Source organism: Aotus nancymaae, unplaced genomic scaffold (genome assembly GCF_030222135.1).
Source record: "Aotus nancymaae isolate 86718 unplaced genomic scaffold, 86718_ANA_hifiasm-v0.15.2.pri h1tg000067l, whole genome shotgun sequence".
Taxonomy (NCBI): Eukaryota; Metazoa; Chordata; class Mammalia; order Primates; family Aotidae; genus Aotus; species Aotus nancymaae.
In genome coordinates, this window is record NW_026988482.1 from 30810260 (window position 1) to 30830850 (window position 20591).

The 20591-nt window shown below is 40.3% G+C and overlaps 1 protein-coding gene across 10 annotated transcripts in view; it reads right to left on the bottom strand.

The window, feature by feature from the left end:
• Nucleotides 1-20591, bottom strand: part of ERC2 (ELKS/RAB6-interacting/CAST family member 2) — a 958416-nt gene that overhangs the window by 766911 nt on the left and 170914 nt on the right. For 6 of the 10 annotated variants that reach the window (XR_010338994.1, XR_010338995.1, XM_012460772.2 and 3 more), the window contains exons 3-4: nt 17767-17790; nt 16703-17119 (exon numbers count right to left, since the gene is read on the bottom strand). Coding sequence is in view for 8 of the 10 variants with exons in the window: in XM_012460772.2 (XP_012316195.1) it covers nt 16703-17119; nt 17767-17790 (441 nt within the window). In the remaining 2 variants the exon portion in view is untranslated. The remainder of the gene's footprint in view (nt 1-16702; nt 17120-17766; nt 17791-20591) is intronic. The other 4 variants (XM_064367213.1, XM_012460778.2, XM_012460776.2 and 1 more) reach the window with 1 other exon arrangement.

A 20591-nucleotide genomic window follows, 5' to 3' on the forward strand; every position in this document is an offset into this window, starting at 1 on the left:
TTACATGGCAGAAGAACTTTGCAGATGTGATTGAGTTAAAGTTTTTAAAATGAGAAGATTATATTGTATTAGCTGGGTGGGCCCAATGGAATCATAAGGGTTTTTATAAGAGAGAGGCAAGACGGTCAAAGTCAGGGGGCGGGAATGTGACCACAGAAGCAAGGATCATAGAGAAATTTCAAAATGTTTCAATGTTGGCTGCCAGATGGAAGAAGGGGCCACGAGCCAAGGAGTGCAGCTGGCCTTTAGAAGCTGGGAATGATTTCCCCCTGAGAGCTTCCAGAAGGAATGCAGGCCTGCCAACACCTGATCTTAGCCCAGTGAAACTGATTTTACACTTCTGACCCCCAGGACTGTACAATAATCATGTGTTTGTATTGTCTAAAACCACAAAGTTTGTGGTATCTTTTACTGCAGCAAAAAAAGACTAATATAGGGAGTGATGAAGAAAGAGAAAGTGATGATGGTTCCCAGTGTCTGGCTTGGGTTGGGAGGTACATGGTGGTGACAGCAATACAAGGACACAGGAGGAGCACAGTTGGGAAGAAGACAACTTCCATTCCAGACAGGCTAATTTTAATGTTTCTGCAACCCACAAGAAGTCCACTAGACGGTTACACGTATGGTGCTGGTGCTCAAGAGAGAGGTCCAAGCTCGGGATGGAGTTTTCCACAAAGTTGTCACTCAGTATATACTTAACTAGGTCTACTGGGTTATCACGTTTTAATGAAAAGGTTAGCTGCAGGAGTATTACTGTTACTATTATTATGGTTATGATATATACTATGAGGAGTAATTATTTTCTCTCTTTTTTTTTTTTTGAGACGGAGTTTCGCTCTTGTTACCCAGGCTGGAGTGCAATGGCGTGATCTCGGCTCACCGCAACCTCCGCCTCCTGGGTTCAGGCAATTCTCCTGCCTCAGCCTCCTGAATAGCTGGGATTACAGGCACGCGCCACCATGCCCAGCTAATTTTTTGTATTTTTAGTAGACGGGGTTTCACCATGTTGGCCAGGCTGGTCTCAAACTCCTGACCTCAGGTGATCCGCCCACCTTGGCCTCCCAAAGTGCTGGGATTATAGGCGTGAGCCACCGTGCCCGGCCTTGGGAGCAATTATTTTCTACAGGCAAGACTGAGTAAGGGAAATAACAATATTTATATTCTAATAGCATGGTAGTATGCTAACCTGAGGAAGTTATAACTTCTCTGTGCCTCAGTTTCCTTATCTTTAAAAAGAGAATAAATCCTGAATGGGATTAAATTTAAAATTAGTGTTGGGCACTTAGTTGAGTGCCCAGCACAAAGTAAGTACTCAATAAGGGGAAGCTAAGTAAGCACTGCTTATAAACAACCCATTAAGAATATCTTGAGAAATCATAAGAAGTTCTTATGTCATCCAAAAAGCTGTAACAACTTCTAATTCTTTCCCCAGTCATTTTCTAACTATATCAAACACTTCACTTGCTATAGGACATTAAAGATATAGAGGACATTATTTCTGCTTACAAGTTGTGCACAATTTTGACAGGATATGTATCAATAATGATAAAGAACAGTATGCAAGGTGCTGGTGATACTAAAGATGAGTACGATGTGATTCCTGCCCTCAGGGAATGCACAGTCTTGAGAAGAGACAGATTAGATATAGATATAGACATATATATTATACGTACACTAACATTTATTGAGCACCTACTAAGTGACAAGCTTTATGAGTACTTAGCATGTATTACATTTAAGTTTACTTATTCAAGCCCTGTGAATCAAATAGTTCCCATACAATATAATTGTCTCCATAATATTCTAAAGCAATTACAGAATGAAAGTAGGATGATAAATACAAGGTTTGCCACATCTCAGAACAAACGCCAGTACCCCAACAAGTGACATGTAAAATGCCACCAGGCAAGGTTTGATCCCGAGGAGAGGAGTCAGTGATTTGCAAAGGGTGCATGGACTTGCTTTACAAGGAGATCAACTGACATGAAGGCAACTCTTGATTATCTTCTCCTTATTTTTCCTCAAGGAAACATAAATGATATTTGCTGAGCCAAGCCTGTGCAAAGTACTTTGCATAGGTCATGTCACTTGAGACCAAAGAGTAAACCCAAGCAGGTGAATGCAAAGATTTTGTAGGAGGCAGAGAAAACTACTGATTAAAATTCTATTAGACCGGAAATCTCCTGTAAATTTCACTAGCATTCCCAGGTTTCTTGCAAAAGTGCAGAACAGCTACTAGAAATACAACAACAAAGGTAATTAACCTCATAAAACAATGCAGATAAAAACATAATGGGAAGAAAATGATTAAGGTCAAAATAAGAGAGGGAAACCAACATATTAAGAGAAAGAATAAGATTTTAAATGAGGTCATAATGGAAACCAGATGAGAAGCCCAAACAGAAAAGGAAAGTTTCAAAGAAAACAAACCAGAAAGAAGGAAAGGAACTGGGTGGGAAGAAATGACTAGAAGTTATTTTGACTTTCTACAAAACAGTAGATGGTATGCTGGTTCTCATTTCTGAGGTCAAGTCCCCTGTGAGGTCTCAGTCCTGATTAGGTAACGGGACAATGTCAGCACCTACATCTCATAGAGTTGTTGTGAGGAGGAAGTGAGTACAGCACTGAGCTCCATGCCTGCAGCTAGAAGATCTTCCATCTAATCGTGCTGCTGCTGCTGCTTTATGCTATTAACATCACTCTAGGACCTCCCAAGATGAGGTTCCATGACCTCTATTCCATGATAAGCCCAACAACCCTCAGATGTTCCAGTTCCACACAGATTCCTTAGGAGGCTGCTGTGATTTCAGGAAATGCGGCCATTTTGGACCATTCTCTGTAAGTCCCCTATGCAATACATATTTGCATCTGTAGGGCAACAAAGCAAGGAAACCCACCTGCAAAGACAGCTATAGCCTAGAAAAAGAAGAAAAGATAAGGAGTCAAAGGTTTCCTGTCTTCTGGAAAACGCTGTGTCATCATGTCTCAGAAGTCTCCACACTCAGCACAAATATCCTCAAATGTCCACTAAATTGTCATGATTGCTCTGCCTGTAAGAGTTGCTTAAGAGGCATCCTAACAATACCCATTGAGATTTGCGCCTGGCAGGTTTTTAAGGCATCTCAAGCTTTCAGTGTGCAATTGGCAAGGATTTAGCCATTGTGTAGCATTCTGTCTTTTAAAACAGCTAAAGCTTGATCTAAACCTTGGCATGCATCATGAAAGCATTGCAATGGAGACCACTGACAGAAACATCACTGTGTATCATGAAGGTACAGTGGAATACCTACATTAGGAATCATTTCTCAGCCAGGCATGATGGCTCACACCTGTAATCCCAGCACTTGGGGAGGCCGAGGCAGGAGGATCACTTGAGCCAAGGAGTTCAAGATCAGCCTGGGCAACATAGTAAGATCCCATCTCTAAAAAAAATAAAAAGAATCATTTCAACTGTCTAAGGCACAATCAGAGTTTGCCTCTTCTTTTCTGTGTGGACTCTGTCAGAATGGCAAAGGCCTCCTCCACACTTTAAAAGTGAATCACCTTGCAATGCATTCCTATTTCGATATGGATTTTAAAAAGTAGTGTTTTAAAGAAGATTATTTGTCTAAAACAGGATTAATTTCTAGCACACTACAAAGTGCAAATAGGTAGTGAGGGAGCTCTTAATTCCAGATTCAAGTAATTAAATCATAAAAGAACTTGTTGCTTTTTTTAAGGAACTCTTTGGAGAAATATTTTTAAGGCTGGACAAGAGATACAAAGAGAAAGCAGCACTAATAAATCTAAAAGAAGTTAAGCTTAGAGTGGCAGCTAATCTCCTTAAATAGGTTTCTGAGGGCAAGATGTGTTAAATGTTGATAAGCATTTCCTTGGTAAATGACCACTGGCCCCAGTGTGTGGTACTCTAAGAACTCAGAACCCCTGCCACGAATCTGCAAGATTCTCTGCAAGAAAAGAACTTTGCTTCACTAATAACTTTTTAAAACATGCACTAACTGGCAGTTGAAATCCTCCCATCAAAATTCATTCTATGATCAGGCTAAGTTCAAAGACATATGCAGGGTAAAGAAAAAACTCAAGTTGAGAGAAATTTTGGGGTGAGCGTGGTAGGTGAACAAAGTCGTATAGTCTGAACTTAAAGTTTTAGAGTCAGGAAGATAGGATAAAACTAGACGGAGGATTTGGTCAAGTGGGTCAAAAAATAAAGCCAAACATGAGTGCAGATTTTTAATGTGTTATGGGTAAATATTTGCTGCTATTTTAATATTTGCCTTGACTTGAGCTGTAGTGGGACTCTGCCTGAGGCAAGATTTTTTTAATAGCAATAATAAAAATACTTAATAGCACTTAGAGCAAAGCATGTGTGGTCACAGTGTTTTAAAGGGGGGAAGAAAAGGTAATTCTGAACATCTGCACTACATTTCCACATGATAAAACCACTGAACTCCAAAATTATTCTGAAGTTTGGTGGTGCTGGCGGCAGGGGGAGGAGGAGGAGGCAGTTCATGTAGAGAAATGTTTATTTAAAAAACAGAAAGGGAGACACAAAGGCCATTTAGGGGAAAGCAGGGATGACAACTTTTATTGTAAAACAAAACTGTCAATTAATAGTGAGAGTCCAGTAGTCAAAATGTAAGGTTTATGTGTCTTCTCAGATCCATAATTATTACCTCCATAAATACTCCTGAGAATCAAATGTCTTTTATTTTCACAAAGTCCCAATCTTCCCATGTGGTATATCAGACAAAATACCACCCCCAACCCCTCCTTTAGATTTCTTTTGCAGGACTCATTTCCAGCCCTACAGTTTCTGAGATGGAAGGAGTGAGGGAGAGGGGGAAAGTTGAAGGCAGCTTCTCTCTCAATTTCTCCCTCCATCTGTCTCTCTGTCTCTGTCTCTGTCTCAATCTCTGTCTCTGTCTCTCTCTCTCTCTTTCACACACACACGCGCGCGCGCGCACACACACACACACACACACACACCCCACTTCTGTTTCCTTTTAGGCTCAAGCTCCCATCCCCACCTCCCCCCAGCACATCTGCTTCCTAGTTAAATCCCCTGCAGTCAGACCCTGGGTAAAGAAGTCTCCTGATCTGGGCTGCCCTTCCTCAATAAAACCATGTTTCAAACAGGTGGGGCTAGGAGTTACAGTCCTTGCCACAGCCCCAGGCCAGCCAGCAGAAGGATGGGTCACTCTAAACCAGCAGTTCACCACCAGGGTGATTTTGCCCCCTAGAGGCTATTTTGCAATGTCTGGAGACTTTTTTATTGCTGTCAGCACAATCTGGGGAAGGACGTATGTGCTAATCACATCTAGTAAGCAGAGGCCCACAGCTCAGACATCTTGCAACACACAGTACAGCCCCCACAACAATCACCTTGCCCAATGGTCAACCTTGCTGAGACTGAAAACCCCTGGACTACGCCACGGCAGCAACATCCTAGTAACAGGCAGTCTTCCCCCAACACTAAAAATGCTCAAATGTCTGGCAACCCAGCTCAAACAGATGTGGGAGAGATGTGACTGCCCTGAGGGCAGGAAGAAGGGCAGAGAGTGGTAAGGGAACTGGCTGTTCTCCTGACCAAATCCTGGCTTAGCTGAGTAAGACCACTGTCCATGGGGAAACCTGGCAAGTCCAGGGCACACTAACAACTACCACATGTCAATATTTTTTAACACAACCTGCATATATACACAGTTTCTTTTTCAGGTCAGTTCCTTCAAAGCAGCCACATTTTTTAAAGCACTAATTGTGTAGGTCTAAAAAGTGTCAACAAACACAGGTATTTAAAAACAGAAGGAGGAGGAGGAATAGGAGGAAGCCTGTGTTTTTATTGGGTAAAGAAGTTCTAATTATTTTGGAGTTTGAATAGTAATCTCCACTTCTCTGGTGATTCTTAGAGAAGTCTCCACTCACAGTCCCTTTGCAATCTGCCGAGATTCCTTCCCAACAAACACCACTCCTAAAAGAGATACAGACTTTTCGTGATAACTGACAATACCCAATGTGTTAAGAATCTAGAGACCAAAACCACAGATCTAATAACTGTAAAAGAAAAATGGGCACAAATGGCAGAAAAAATAATGTTTTCTGATTTAAAACAAACAAACAAACCTCAAAAGCCCTATGTGAACAAGAAAACAAACTTCAAAAGCTATATGTGAAAGTAGTTAAGATTTGATCCTCTAAATATAACTAATTGCAGACAGGTTTTTACCAAATGTCTTGATTTGAGCAGCTACTTACTTATTCTTAATTCAAAAAGCTAGTTACTTATTATCTAATTCAGGAGTCAGCACACTTAAAGGGCCAGGTAGCAAATACTTTAGGCTTTGTGGACCAAGAGGCAAAATAGAGGATATTATATATGTACTTTTATAATCCTTTCAAATATAATCATTTAAAAAGGTTAAAAAACATTCTTAGCTCCCAGGCCATTAAAAATAATAATAATAAAAAATGCTGCGGGCCACATTTGGCCCATAGTCTATACATTGCCAACTCTCAATCTAAAAGCATAGCAAGTCTTTGTAATTTTTACTCTTGAAGTCTCACTCACCTTTCTCTTTTTTCTACAAACTATTTATACAGAATTATATTTTTCCTTTTGTGAGAATTTAATTCATTCTTATGTGTAATAGCTGCTGTAACCATAGCCACTCCTAAGAATCACCCATTAGCATTTCACATTGCCTTTTTAACACTCTATCCAAAACACTGAAGAGACCCCTCAACCTACATACCAAACTGGAAACCCAAAGAAGGTAGCCCTTTCACATCCAAGCCAAGGTAGAAGGGAAAGTAGATTTTGCTTTACCAAATTAGAAGAGCAAGAAAATGCACATGTCTTAGGAATTATAAATACAATTTCTGTGTCTCCCAATTGACACAGAAAGAAACCCAAAATACTCAACAAAAACTAGATAGAAAGTAAAGTTGGTTTTGGGAGACAAAGCATTTCTTTTTGGCAGTGAGATAAGAATGCACAGGCAAGGACTTCATGACCAAAACACCAAAAGCATTGGCAACAAAAGCCAAAATAGACAAATGGGACCTAATCAAACTCCACAGCTTCTGCACAGCAAAAGAAACAAGTCATTAGAGTGAATCAGCAACCAACAGAATGGGAAAAAATTTTTGCAATCTACCCATCTGACAAAGGACTGATATCCAGAATCTACAAAGAACTAAAACAGATTTACAAGAAAAAAACAAACAAGCCCATTCAAAAGTGGGCAAAGGATATAAACAGATACTTTACAAAAGAAGACATACATGAGGCCAACAAACATATGAAAAAATGCTCATCATCACTGGTCATTAGAGAAATGCAAATCAAAACTACATTGAGATACCATCTCATGCCAGTTAGAATGGCGATCATTAAAAAACCTGGAGACAACAGATGCTGGAGAGGATGTGGAGAAATAGGAACACTTTTACACTGTTGGTGGGAGTGTAAATTAGTTCAACCATTGTGGAAGACAGTGTGGTGATTCCTCAAGGACCTAGAAATAGAAATTCCATTTGACCCAGCAATCCCATTACTGGGTATACATCCAAAGGATTATAAATCATTCTACTATAAGGACATATACACATGAATGCTCATTGCAGCACTGTTTACAACAGCAAAGACCTGGAACCAACCCAAATGCCCATCGATGATAGACTGGACAGGGAAAATATGGCACATATACACCATGGAATAGTATGCAGCCATCAAAAATGATGGGTTCGTGTCCTTTGTAGGGACATGGATGAACCTGGAAACCATCATTCTCAGCAAACTGACACAAGAACAGAAAATCAAGCACTGCATGTTCTCACTCATAGGTGGGTGTTGAACAATGAGAACACATGGACACAGGGAGGGGAGCATCACACACTGGGGTCTGTCAGGGGGAAATAGGGGAGGGATAGTGAGGGGTGGGGAGTTGGGGAGAGATAGCACGGGGAGAAATGCCAGATATAGGTGATGGGAAGGAAGGCAGCAAATCACACTGCCATGTGTGTACCTATACAACAATCCTGCATGTTCTTCACATGTACCCCAAAACCTAAAATGCAATAAAAAATAGAAAATAAAAAAAAGAATGAAGTTTAAAAAAAATTGTAAAATAAAGCTAACTGATGAAATGGGAAAGGTCTGATTCTAAGTGCCACCCATTTGTCCTTATTCTCTGCTCACAAAAATCCACCTATTTGTGAAGCATTTATGGAGGGCCAGGTGCTTTCATTTTCATGAGCCAAAAATGGAATGGGAAGACCTAGCCCTGATGTTGCCTTCTACATAGTACTGTTTAATCTTTCCACTGCTCTATGACCTCACAGACTTATACTCACCAATTCAACAGGCCCTGAAAAGATGTGGCAAGAAAATAAATCAGAGCCTTTTGCATTTTTTCCTTTTTCACATTTACAGAGAAAATAACCTTGATCAAGAAGTCAGAAGACCAGAATCCTAGTCTATGGTCTACTCTGGATTACACTGAAATCCCTGGCAGCATCAAGAAGTGGTTAGGTACAAGGTACTTCAATCAGCAGGTCCAAATTTGAATGCCAGATCCATCCATCGCTATGTGCTCTGAGAACCTAGGCCAGTCACATCACCTCTCTAGGCCTCAACTTCCCAACCTGAGAGGCAGAGAAACCATTGTTCTGTTCAGAGTATCATTGGAAAAATTAAATGGCACTCCTCGGGAAGTGTCTGTCACAGGCTGTCCTTAGTGAGTGTCCAGCAAATGTTACATGTCATCACTGCTTAATTTCTCTGAGCCTCCATGTGTTCTAAGGGTTGCCAGAAGTATCTGAGGAAATCATTAAAATGGAATGTGTTTTATAAACTACCAAGCCTCCTCCACGTGTAAAGTATTAATATTTCCACTCAAAACAGGTAGGGCCTTAGTACAGCTGAGCCTGTCTCAACTTCCCATTGCTGCAGCTTATGAAACATGCGAACGTACTCACAGTACCTGTGCTTGGGGTCCTTTCTCAGTGCTGAGGTTTTATTTGTAGGGCACTGTTTTAACAAATGATGATGATGATGATAAATTATGTCAGTTACCCAAAGAATGTTTTTCAGAGCACCATCACACCTAAGGTAAAGCTGGAGGATGAGGGTGAAGAGAAAGTAATCAGAGTGTCTCCCAGCATAACCTCTTGATATTCTCACTCCTCCCTGGTGCCTCCCCACACCCCCAACCCTGTCACTTTCTTTTCTCAGCAGGTTTCAAAATGCCTTCTGTCTAATGTCTTCCTGGGGCTCCACCAGTCTCTGTTACTATAAAAAGTAAACTATGATACTCATTGAAATGAAAATGGGGTAATTAGCATGCAGCATTCAAACTTTAAAGAATGTATGAAAATTTAAAGATAAGGCAAATGATGCTAAACAGAAAGGAATCTATTTTCTATGTCATCAGAAATGTGAGGGTAAAAATTATGACAGCCTACTCTTAGATGCACTGTCAGATTACAGAGAGAGCGCTTTTCTGGAAAGATGTTTCATTGACATCCATCCTGCATGGAGTACTCGGAGAAAATGGAATTCAGTGAAAACAAAGGGAATCTGTCTCCAACTAGCATCAGTCAATGAAAATTCCACATAATCTCAAAAGAGATACCATATTCAAAATCAGATGCTTACTCGGGAAAGAGGCACAAAGGAGAAACATTCAGTTCTAGTCGTTAAATACTAGTAGGAGTAAATGAAATGGCATGTTTTAGAATGCTCCCGACCTTGGGGCATTGTGGTTACAAACGATCAGATTTGTGTGAAAAAAATAAATAAAACTGAGCAATAGTCAGAAATGCCTTGTGTACTTGGGCAGAATGTCACGACCATTTCTTCGCCAACATTCCCAACCTTGGCTGCACAGCTCCACCAGGATTTCATCAAACTCAGTACATTCTAAGTCTTCCCTTAACACCAGCTCCTCTTGCTGACAACCCTTGCCTGCCCACTGCTGCACCATCTGCCCACCCACAGGTCCACAGCAGCTGTCTCTTCCTCCTCAAAACTCCCAGCACTCAGTTCTTAAGTTGTCAAGGTCCTGCCTGCAGATGGAGACAACTATTCCCTTCAACTTCCATAGTCACCACCCAGATTCCCACTCTTGGTAACCTGAACAACCACAGTATCCTTCTGACTTCTCTCCATGCTTTAGTTCTCTTCCCATCTAATCCATTATCAACTGACCATCTTCTCTGGTCACATCATTCTCCAGGCCAAATGCCTTCAAAGGCTCCCCAGAGCCTACAGAGTAAAGCCACTTTCCTGTGTCTGATCCTCAGAGCCCTCAGTGATCTGATCCCAAACCATTGCTCAGCATTATTTCCTTCCCCCACTGAATGGCAGAGTTTCAACTGCTCTGTACTCACTGTGCCTCAAACTCTCCGCAGTTCTCATCTCTGTGACTTGACTCAGTCATTTCTTCTCCAATTGTGCTTTCCCACCAACCCAATGTACTAAAATTATTCCTGCCTTGAAGACCGGCTCTACCATGGACGAAGCCAGTTGTCAGCTCTCCTGCCTCTAAGCTGCACAGCATTTGGGTGTCATTCGAGGCCTCTCAATGTACCACCTCAACAAGCAGTAGCATGCAATGGGGACAGGTACAGACTCTAGAGTCACACTCCCCAGTTTCCAATCTCGATTGCAGCTTTGTGGTGTGTGACTGGAGGCAATTACTTTCCTCACTGTGCCTCTGTCTCCCTATCTGTGTAATATACATGATAACAACAGTATTTACTTAGCACAGAACAAGACTTGATAATTGTGAACTGTTCCTCTTATTGCTCACCTGAATCTCTGAACAAGACCACAAGATTGCCACTGATACTCCCACAACATCCTCCATATGGCTGTTCAGTGATGTCCAACACATTTTGGAAAAAAATGAAAGAAGACTACCAGTTAAAGCTACCCTCAAAGTTTCTCCTCCACTCCAAACACAGAGCAATGATGCAGAAAACCTTTTTCCTTTAAATGGAGCTCATACCAACCATTATGAACTTTTCTGATATTGACAAAAAAAACCACAGAATAATTCTCTATGTATTTTAAACCAATATTTCACTCATTACAATATTTATTGAGCATCTACTGGCAATATCTGAGGTCTGGGAATACTGACGGAATGTACTGATCAGGTAAGAAACTTACTGTATTAAAATAGGGAGTAATTATTAAGTTCTGTAATATGTATAGAAAACAGCCCTTGTAAAAGATTATGCATATAAAACATATTTATATGTTTGAGAATAGTTTCTGTAATTAGCTTTGTTGGTAGAAATAGAATGTATTGAATGTGTAGAGTCAGAATTAGAAATGCCTGCATCAGCAAAATCATGGCTTAGGTCAGCAGAACTAGAGACAAGCAGGTGTTAAGGAAGCCATATGGTTTTGAGAAGGGGGACTGGAATGGCATTTAGAAGTTTAGGCAAAGATTATACAGGGCAAGTTTGAGCCACCAGTAAAGGTCTGACAGCCTAAGAAATTCTAGGCAATACCTTTTGCCTTGGTGGAAATCCCATTGTCCTGGGGTCAACCTGGATAAATAAACTAGGAGGCCAAGAATTCATGTTCTCTCTTTCTCCTGTCTGCCCACCCCCAGCACAGAGGAGGCCCAGGTCTCCTGGCAGTTTTGCTCGTCCTGGGTTATTAGCAACTGTGGCCCCCAAGGACTTGGGTGCTCCTCTGGCCCTGCTACCAAAGAAGGGCAAGTTGCCCAAAGGGATTAACACAAGAGATCAATAGATTAGCAGCAGAACAGATATCCCTTCCAATCAAGATCTTACAGCAAGATAAGTCCAAAGACCCCTAACTTTCTCCTAAGGACCAGTCAAGAAAATAGTAAGCAGAGTAAATATAAGAGGATCCTGGTGTATTAATCCATTTCCTTTTCTTTAATGACATTAGTAGTGTTTCTTTCAGATACTTGATCACTAAAACTTCTACATGGAACAATATGTTCTTTGCAGAAAAAGCTAGAGAACAAGGTAAACTGTGATCACATCAAACAATGTCTTATCAAATCAACCTGTATCCAAATACATCAGACAATGCTAGTGAGTAATGCTGATTTTTGGCCAGCCTTTCAGCTCACATTAGCATATCAGTTGTAGTTCCTGGGCAATGGTTTTGGTCTTCCAAATAAGTTGAGATCATAACCTTTTTGTTGGTGTTTCCTGCCAGACAAAGAAGTGGTTTCACACTCAGCCTTTTCCAGACCACCAAAAGACAATAAGACACTAACGCAACCCAACCCACTCCATGTGCAACTCCTGCCAACTCCAAATCTCCTAAAACAATAAGCTGAACAAGGCCAGGAGATGGGGTTTATGTGAGGTCCGCCACCTCTGCCTGAGAATGAATCATAAAACCACTAGCACTCCATTCCCCAGCCTCACGCTGCCTAGCCCCAACCTACTCAAACTGTGCATAATGAAAATGAAATCAGGAACACACTCAACTTAAAACCTCAAGTACATTTTAAATCTTGTTTGAGATTCATCTATATTAACAGAGGTCAGGCAACTTCTTTATTCAAGCTAAGTTATTCTTACTGGTTTAATAACAAAAGTGGTCAGACACATTTTTCTACTAAAAAAAAAAAATACCCTGACAGAGAAGTACATTCTGAAACTCAGCAGAGAATGTGGAAATAGCCTGCAATAAACTTTGCCTTACAAAATAACTAATGAAGGAAATAACCAGTTATTTGGCAATGGGAAACAACCATCTGTCTATTATTACATATTTTGTAGGTCATTAATTAAAAGTACTTTTTTATTTTCTAGCATAGCATTTTTCAAAAATGTCTTACAAAGAGCACCAGTGCAACAAGAGAAAAGCAAGTCATGTACTTTTGAGAAGCTCTGCCTTCTCTGGTCCCCTTCTTAGAAATGACTAATGCACATTTGCATATTAAAGACTGAGACTGAGACTGAGACTCTGTGGAATCCCTCATTTCCCCAAGTTCACTTGGTACTGCAGCCCTTTTTCTCTCATAACACATATCAACAGCCAACAAAATGTCTATTCTACCAAGCAGAATTTGGGAAAGATTTCTTTTAGAATAGGGATAAAGGCCAGGAGTGGTGGCTCAGACCTGTAATCCCAGCACTTTGGGAGGCTGAGGTGGGCAGATCGCTTCAGCTCAGAAAACTAGCCTGGGCAACATGGTGCAACCCCATCTTTACCAAAAATACAAAAAAAATAGCCAGGCATGGTGGCACTTGCCTGTAGTACCAGTTATTCAGGAGGCTGAGGTGGGAGGATCACTTAAACCTGGGAAGTAGAGGTTGCAGTAAGCCAAGACTACGCCACTGTACTCCAACCTGGGTGACAGAGGGAGACCCCATCTCAAAAAGAAAAAAAGAAAAGAAATGGAACATAGTAAAATGGTTTAAGAGCTGAGACTCCAGAGTCAGCCTGATTCAAATACCAGCTTCACCATTTGTTAGCAGTGTGACATTGGGTTTCTCCCTCAGTTCCCCCAGGTAAGATGGGCAAAGTAATAGCACCTACCTTCTAGGCCATGGGCCTTTCCATCTGAGTGGAATAGTCTTCTGAGATCCTCACATGGCTGGTTCCCTGACAACCCAATATAAAATTAGCCCCACCCAGATCACTAGTGCTTCACTCTCTTCTTTTCTTCATGACATGCCTCTATTTAGCCATAAAATTGTCACCTATTTTACTCCAATAGAATGTAAGCACCATGAAGGTAAATTTTATTAATTATTGCTATATCCCAAAACAGATCTTCAATAAGTATTCATTTAACAAAGGAATGGATGGATGGATGGATGAGGTGACTCAATGTGAATCAATGTAAAGCACTCTTCATGATGCCTGACACATAAGCTGACACATACAAATACTATTTTGAAAACTTTTGAGGAACTATGAGTGGTTAATACATGCATAATCATAATTCTCCCAGTAAGTAATATTCTGATTCCACAGTGCATTTTCTTGCCGTATTAGAAGTAAACATTTCACGACATTCATTCAGAGGTGTGCTAGTAAACAGGCTTTCAGGAATAGGCAAGGGAATGGGGAAGGTAGGCCCTAAGAGTAGCATCTTCCAATTTCCATGGTGTAAATATGCCAAATATGACCAATTTCAGGCTATCTGTGGTTTAACATCAGGATCATGAGATTCCTAAAAATTTAACAAATGGCTCTCACAAAGCAGTACAACCCTTCTCTTGGGAATGATCCTTTTAGAACTTCAAGACTTGTTTGTTGAGTTCAAGTTTAACATGATTTTTTTATGCACAGATATATTTTCCAAATTCTGCCCTTCTTGATGAGCTAAAATAAGGGCTACCTACTCACTTTGGTCTGATACTCAAGGAAACTAGTTGAATGTATTGGGATGCGTTTTCTGTGCCTCCCTCTTTGTGCTTTCAAACTGGTGTTTAAGGATCTAAACATGATCTATATCCACACCAGACCATTGTAAGGACGAACCAATCTCAGAAAACCCAAGAGTAATTGTGTTAAAATTCATTTAAATGGAGGCAGCCAAATAAGGCACCATCTAGTAAGTGCTATCAACAAGCAGAATCTAACTGCAGAAGAATGACTTCACCCTGACCACAAAATCCCAACAAGGAGGGAGAAATGGTGCTGCAGATGGAGATTTCTCTGGCATCACAGCCTTGCTGCCCCTTAGCATCAAAATAAAACAGTAGCTTTTTCCAACTACAGTGATCCTCTATCAACTGCAGTTTTGAGATAACACAAGAAAAGTTCAAAATCCACAGTTAATCTACATGCAAGTAACAACATGCCAGTAATTATTGCTTCTCTTCTGTAAACTACATAAGAGGTCTATGAATAAGACATGGAGAAAATTACTTTCTGCTCTACTGTATTTGTTATCTATTGCTGTGTAACAAATTACTTCAAAATTCAGCAGCTTAAAACAATACACATTTATTATCTCACAGTTTCTGTGGGTCAGGAATTCGGGCACAGCTTAAGTGGGTCCTCTGCTTCACAGTCTCTCACAGCCTGCAATCAACACATCAGCCCAGGACCTCTTATCTCATCTGAAGCCTCGACTGGGGAAGTATCCACTTCCAAGCTCACTAAATGGTTGTCACCAGTTTTCCATTCTTCGTGGTTGTTGAAATGAGTACCTCTGTTCTTTACTGGGTGTTGGCTGGAGGCCATCCTCAGTTCCTTACCACAGGGCCTCTCCACATGGCAGCTTGCTTCATCAAAGCATGCAAGCTAAGAAGCAATACAGTCTGCTAGGAAGATGGAAGTCACAGTCTTATGTAACCTAATCATGGAAGCAACATGATATTCCATTACTTTTGCCATATTCTACCATTTAGGAGCAAGTTATGAGGATCAACCAATACTCAAAGAAAGAGGATTATATAAGGGTGTGAATTCCAAGCAGTAGGGATCACTGGAGGTCATCTTGGAATTCTGCTTATCATATTCACCCTCTTGGAAGATGGATGGGAAGACCAGGCCCAACCAAGCATCTCTTTAAGCATTTCAATATGAAACCAAGCCATGTGGTTTCCCAAGCATGTTGGTAAAATATCATTAAAACAAAACAAGGAAGAATAAGTGTAGAGGACATTAAATTTGCAGACACAAAAGTCTGCTCATATGTTCTAGGCAAATATAATCTACGTCGGAGCAAATTCTTGGGAGCATCTGCATTTTCGCAAATCCCAAGATGGAAGCAATGTCTTCTGACCAACCAAACAAGTGACTCACAAGAAGCACTGCCATCTGAACAGGTATAATGCCAAGAAATCTAGTTTGATCTAGAAGCAAATATCTTCTGGAATTTCTGTTTATCGCTATAGAATAGTTTGAAAACATATATAATGTCATTTTATTGCTTGCTGTTTTCTCTGTGATCCATGTCTCCCTACAGCAGTTTTGCCTGCATGATACTTTTAAGGTCCATATCCACCACAGTGGCAAGGAACTACTATAAAAATTTCAAACCTTGGCAGTCATCCACATTTTTTCTAAGCTCTACCCAACCACATATTCTCAGATACATGAGCATCCCAACATTGAACAGTGGTAAAGGCCAGAGAGACTGCCTCTGAAGACTTCAAATGATTCAATCCACTAAAGGCAAAACACATACTCAGAAAACCTGTAATACTCTTTCCTGGATGAATGTAAATGCAGACAAAAATTATCTTAACCCTAAACATTCAAAATTGGTCTGTGCATTTTATCATTCTTTCCCAGAAACACCCATATGCTTTACTTTCTGCAAATCCCATCCCTAATTCAGTAATAAAAATATTTAAGGTCATTGTGTTGCTAATCGTATTTATTTTTTCCTTTAGAGAGGTGATATTTGATAAACAACTAAACTTAATAGTACCATACCTAAAAGACTTTGAAACTACAGCCATCTGTGGGAAAGCAATTGTAAAACACCTTAGAGTTGATATGTCCTGCATATGCTTGGATCCTGGATACGTGTTGGATAATAATGGAATGTATGCACAGTGAGCAAAGACTAATATAAAATTCCTGTTTAATGGTCTTAAGCTGGCAGAAAGGTCATAAAGCAGATGACAAAGTGAATATTTTTAAGGATGTAGATATCTTCCAACCTGTGAAAATAACTTGATAACATATTTTCACTTATAAATTAAGGCTTTGGGAAAATACAGTGAATGCGCTTACCTCTCTAAGATGTATGTTTTCCTTCTCTTTCTGGTCTAAAATCACTTCCAAGTGGCTGACCTGAGACTCAGCCTCTGCCATCCGCCGCGTTCGCTCATTGTCATCCTCCAGGCTTTTGGACGGCAAGCCTTTACTTTGCAACATCTCAAGAAGTTTTTTAATCGACTCATCTCGGGCATTGAGGGTTTGTTTCTGTGTTTCAATTCTCAGCTCCATTTCCTCTAATGTCTTTCTCAAAAGGAACAGCTCCTTAGCCTGCCTGTCATGTTCGGCTTGGAGCCGCCTGAAGTTCTCCTCAGTCAGCTCAATGGTGAAGTGCTCTGCTCCTCGGTTGCCACTCTCTTGCTGAAGGAGGTGGTTGAGGTCTCTCTGGGTTCGCAGCTCATCTTGAAGGGCCTGGATTGTCAACTGTAGGTGCTGCAGTGAGAAAGATGGAGTGGGAGAGGAGACAGAAGGAAAAAAAAGTCAATGAAAATGTCAAGTGCCATTTGCTGCCACCACACTATGAAGATGGAATGTTAATCATGAGGTCCGGAGGGCCAGCCATGAATTCCTTCACAGTGACTTCAGAAGCATGGGACAGCACATGGAGAGGGGTAGATTAATTCAGTGATGCTTTCTGAATGTCTTGGGAGAAGAGAAATGCACACAGACACAGAAACAATAGATTAGTGTCAATCACAAGGGAAATTATACATCTACAGCGTTTTAATTTAGGAAGTGGAAAAGGTTAGAGGGAAACTTTCACAAACACACCTTTTTTATGCCCAGAACGCTCCAGACTCAGTATTCCTTGTTTCCTAAGGTATTCTTTATTGTACTATCCATTATTTTCCATGATCAATGTGTGTTGATTTAAAAATGAAAATAATAGCATCCACTACAAGTAGACACAAACAAGGACTTTATTTTTTACAAATAAAGCTGTGAACAGGTTTAGTAAACAGGATTACTGCATCTGCAAGCAAAAGGGAATAAATGCAGGCACAGACAAACACACTCAAACACGCAAGGAGGTGAGGCTGTGCAGAGCAGAACAAACAAGCTGCAAAGAGTGGACAAACCTTGGTTCTTCTGGCATCCAGTAACTGAACAGCATGGGAAATGAAAAAAAAATGAAGCAAAAAATCAACACAAAGAAAAGTTCAGTGCAAGCAAAGGATATTTAACATAAAGAACTTAATCAACATAAAGTACCTTCACAGAAGAAAGAAGAAAAAAAAAAGAAAAAAAAATTCTAATTACAGCAAAGACCCATAAGCTACACAGAATTTATAGCATTGACATTTGATAGACATGAAAAAAAAAAAAGAAAGACCAAATGTGAGTTTATTTCACTTTTGTTTTCCTAAATCTCACTGACCCAGAAACCCAAAGTCTTGAACATATTACCAGAGAGGGAAGCACCTGTTATTTTGGGTCACCATTTTAAGCAAAGTCAGAGTGAAAGCACCAGAGAAAGAAAACAGTTGTCAGATGTGAGAAAAGGCACTCGTGCTTGAAGACAGTTGGCGAATTCAGCAATACCTTTCCCCATAGGACAAACCCCCAGCCTGGTCAGAGGAGACAGCCACAAGCCTTAAGTCATTTCTATCCCTATGGACAAGCCAAGAGGCTTCCAAGACAGCAGCTATTTATTCACCAAACATGTGATCCTGCTCGTGGAATGAACACAATGCTAAGCACAGGAATCAAGAGGGACATAAGACATAGCTCCTCCCACAGGGAACTCACAGTATTGTAAGGCATGGGTAATACTATACCTAAGTTATATGAATTGGAGCAGTCAATATTTTGAAATCTTTCTGAATTCCTATAGCTGACATTCAGAGGTACTGAGATCTTTCTGAGTGTGGCCTACACCCAGAAACTAGCACTGGGTGATGCACTATCTTGATTATATTTTTTTTCTGGGTATCCAATTCATATTCCCAATTATGAATGTCCATTGATAAATTCTTAGAGCGTAGGGAACACGTACTCTCTTCCTCATCTGTATACTACAGTGCCTCACAGGGTATTGAATGCAGAAAGAAACTGATATGTACTTAATGATGGAGATTATACATTTTTAATACAATGCTCCTCTGTAAAGTGTAACATACAAAGTTGTGCAACCATCAACACAATAAATTTTTTAACATTACCTCAAAAAGATACCTCATGCCCTTTAGCAGTCACTTCCCATCTCCCTCCCTATCCTCAGGCCCTGGTAACCACTAATTTACTTTCTGTCTTTATACCTATTCTGGACCTTTCATATCAATGATATCACTCAATAAGTGGTTTCTTTCGCTTAGCATGTTTCCAAGGTTTATCCATGTGGTAGTATGTATCTGTACTTCATTCCTTTTTATGGCTGAATAATATTCCATTGAATGAATATACCATATTTTATGTATCCATTTATCAGTTACTCATACATAAATATTCATAGCAGCAACAATCATTTTAGTCAAAAAGTGTTAACAATCCATTTGTCAATCAAGTGATGAATGGGTAAATAAAATCTAGTTTATCAATTTAATGGAATATTATTCAGCTATGGAATGAAGTGCTGACACACAGGACAACATGGATAAACCTGAAAACATTATGCCATGAGAAAGAAACCAGTCACAAAAGACTACATATTTTATGATTCCACTGATGGAATATCCAGAATAAACATATTCATAGACAGAAAATAAATTATTGATTGCTGGGGGCTGTGGAGAGAATTGGGGGACTCTAAAGGGTATGGGATACCTTCTGAAATGATAAAATGTTCTCAAGTTAGATAGAGGTGTCTGCTGCACCACTTTGTGACTATACTAAAACCAATGAATTTCACACTGTAAATGAGTGAATTGTATGGTACATAAATTATATATCAACAAAGTTGTCACAAAGAACATGAGGTGGGACTATAAAGTAATCTAACCTTCCTCCACCAGCCTGCTATCCTTAAACCACATTAGAACAGAGTCCACAGGAGTATCTGTAGCCTTCAACCCAGGGATGTGGCTGCGGACAAGGCTCTTGAAAGAGTGCTTTGGCAACTGTCTTTGAGTCATTTGATATATATGTATATATACATATACATACATATATTATTTTTTTTGAGATAGGATCTCACTCTGTCCCCCAGGCTAGAATGCAGTGGCCTGATCTCGGCTCACTGTAACCTCCACTTCCTGGGTTCAAGTGATTCTCCCACCTCAGCCTTCCAAGTAGCTGGGACTACAGGTACACGCCACCACACTCAGCTAATTTTTGTATTTTTTGTAGAGATGAGGTATCACCATGTTGCCCAGGTGGGTCTCGAACTCCTGAGTTCAAGTGATCCACCTTCCTCAGCCTCCCAAAGTGCTGGGACTACAGTTGTGAGCCACTGTGTCCAGCTGTCATTTAAATATTCTTGATCATGGCAAATCTTTGTCCTTTGAAGGTGGCTTGGATTTCTGAGATGATCCAAGTTTATCTGTAGTCAAACATCATGAATTGGGATGGTCAGAAAGGAAATGATCTTTTCTGAGAGTGACCAAAAATAAGATTGGTTTTCTTACAATTCACAAACCAGCCAGAAGGGAATTCCAAAGAAAAACTGCCAAACACTTTGAGCAGAAACAGCAACATTGGAAGGACACCTCTGTGAGGGAGCTGCTCCTTTGAATGGATACATTGCCTATTGCCCTGATCCTTTGTCCCCAAATCTACGCAATGGGGATCATCATAATGCCTACCATAGGGTTCCTGTGAGCAATAATGAAGATAAGGTGGCAAGTGTCAGGTTTGAGAGCAACAAGAGGGAGGAAGGATAATAGAAATGAAGGAAGATAAGAAGGAAGAAAAGCAGGAAAGAAGGAAGGGAGGAGAGAGAAACGGAGGGAAAATTGGTCCATTTATC